Genomic DNA, 1,840 nt, shown 5'->3' on the forward strand with positions numbered 1-1,840 from the left:
ATCCCTGGTAGCACCTTTCAGCCCTGTCACTTTGGGGGCTTTTTTTGGGAAGCCCCTTGAAGTAATTTAAATGTTTCTTGTTAAGGGGGAACATGGTGGACGGGAAGGCTATAGAAAAAGGTATTAAAAAAGTTTATAAGATTTTTGATTTAGTATGATTATAAAGGACCAAGAATTGTATTTGACTAAGTTTTTTTTAGAAGTAATAATATATAAAGGAAAATATAGATTTGATTTTCAAGTTTTAAGAATGTTAATTGAAGACATAGATTTGAATTCTAAGTGTACTGAATATTGAGTTAGCTAGAGAGTAAGAATTAATGATTTTTCTTTTTCGAGATCTTTGCTCTACGGAAGTGTGACTTAACAGTATGTGATTTTAATTTCCGGAGAGCGTAAGAATAAGTTTGTGTTTTTATTTAATCATTAAGTATTTTTCCCAGAATAGTTTTTCTTTAGTTAAATTTGGGCTTAGCAAATTTAATTCGTATTATGATTGCCCGTTAACACAAGACTTTTTTGTCCATTTTAGAATGTATCATTTACTTTTGTGGAGATAATCTTAAATTTGAATTTTGTAAAGACATTAACTTTGTATTTTTAATTTTTGGGGTAATTTAATCATCTTGCCTAAATATAATTTCATTTTCTGTATTTCAATTTGCTTAAAAATTTTTGATTCAAAATTTTATTGAAGAAAGGAATTCTTTTTTTAATGTTACATCATTTTAAGCATTTACATTGGTTTTAAATTTAAAAAGCTTGCTTAAATTTAATTATTAGTTTGTATTTTAACAATTTTGAATAAAGTGGCAAAATTAAAAGAGGAATTTAAATGGTATAATTATTGTATTTGATTAAATGAAATCAGATGTTATATTATGACATATAAATTTATGTGTGACTTTTTAAAGTTTATATTATAAAACTTTTCAGTAAAAAAATTAGTTGTAGATTCTCTAATAAGTTGTGAACTTTCCTTTTCATTTGCCCAAACAAATTAATACAAGTTGAAAGAGAAAATCTGTGAGAGAAATAGACTGTAGAACTATTTAAAATTATATCAATTAAAGAGGAGAAATATAATTTTGGGCAAAGAGGCAACAAAAACGCCGAACACAGAGCGCGGCAGAGACCAATCCAAAGGGTCCAGCTCCACCACCCGTCCTCGACTCGGGGAACGGGGGTCTCTGGGGTCACATTTTCCCTTAACAAAAACCATAAGTAAAACCCCCCTTTTTTGCAGCCGTACTCCCAACCTTTCGTGTCGCTCATATTCTGGTGGCTGCGGTGGTCCCGAGTTCGATTCCCCGCCGCTGCAGTCGAAAGGCATCCAATTTGGGATAGGGGGGGACGCCAAATATCCTCTCAAAAATGGATTTAGAGAGGCCCATTTTCCCGCAGTGGAATAAATGGCTGTTTGGGAAAAAAATTATAATTTATATAAATTAATATATATTTATATAAAATAATATATATATATATTAAATATAATACACCACACACGCACCACCACACACCACACACACCAACACACACACACACACACACACACATACACACCACACACACACACCACACAACCACACACAATAAAATATATATAAAACAATATATAAAATATTATAATAATATTAAAAATATAATATATATAATCAAAAAAAAATTAAATTTATATACTCGATACATGCACATGGTGTTGTATACAATTTATATATTAAAATATAATTTTAAATATAATTTTAAAATATATATATATATATATATAATATATATATATATAATATATAATATATATGGAGTATATAATATAATTTTATATATATATATATAATTATAT

The 1,840-nt window shown here is 28.5% G+C and overlaps 1 protein-coding gene across 1 annotated transcript in view; it reads right to left on the minus strand.

Moving 5' to 3' along the window:
* Positions 1–1,271: 1,271 nt before the first annotated feature.
* LOC119577972 overlaps positions 1,272–1,840 on the minus strand; it is a 13,879-nt gene continuing 13,310 nt past the window's right edge. Inside the window, exon 12 of the mRNA XM_037925675.1 lies at positions 1,272–1,416. Within this exon, the coding sequence (XP_037781603.1) occupies positions 1,272–1,416 (145 nt within the window). The remainder of the gene's footprint in view (positions 1,417–1,840) is intronic.

The sequence above is a fragment of the Penaeus monodon genome, chromosome 2 (assembly GCF_015228065.2).
Source record: "Penaeus monodon isolate SGIC_2016 chromosome 2, NSTDA_Pmon_1, whole genome shotgun sequence".
Taxonomy (NCBI): domain Eukaryota; kingdom Metazoa; phylum Arthropoda; class Malacostraca; order Decapoda; family Penaeidae; genus Penaeus; species Penaeus monodon.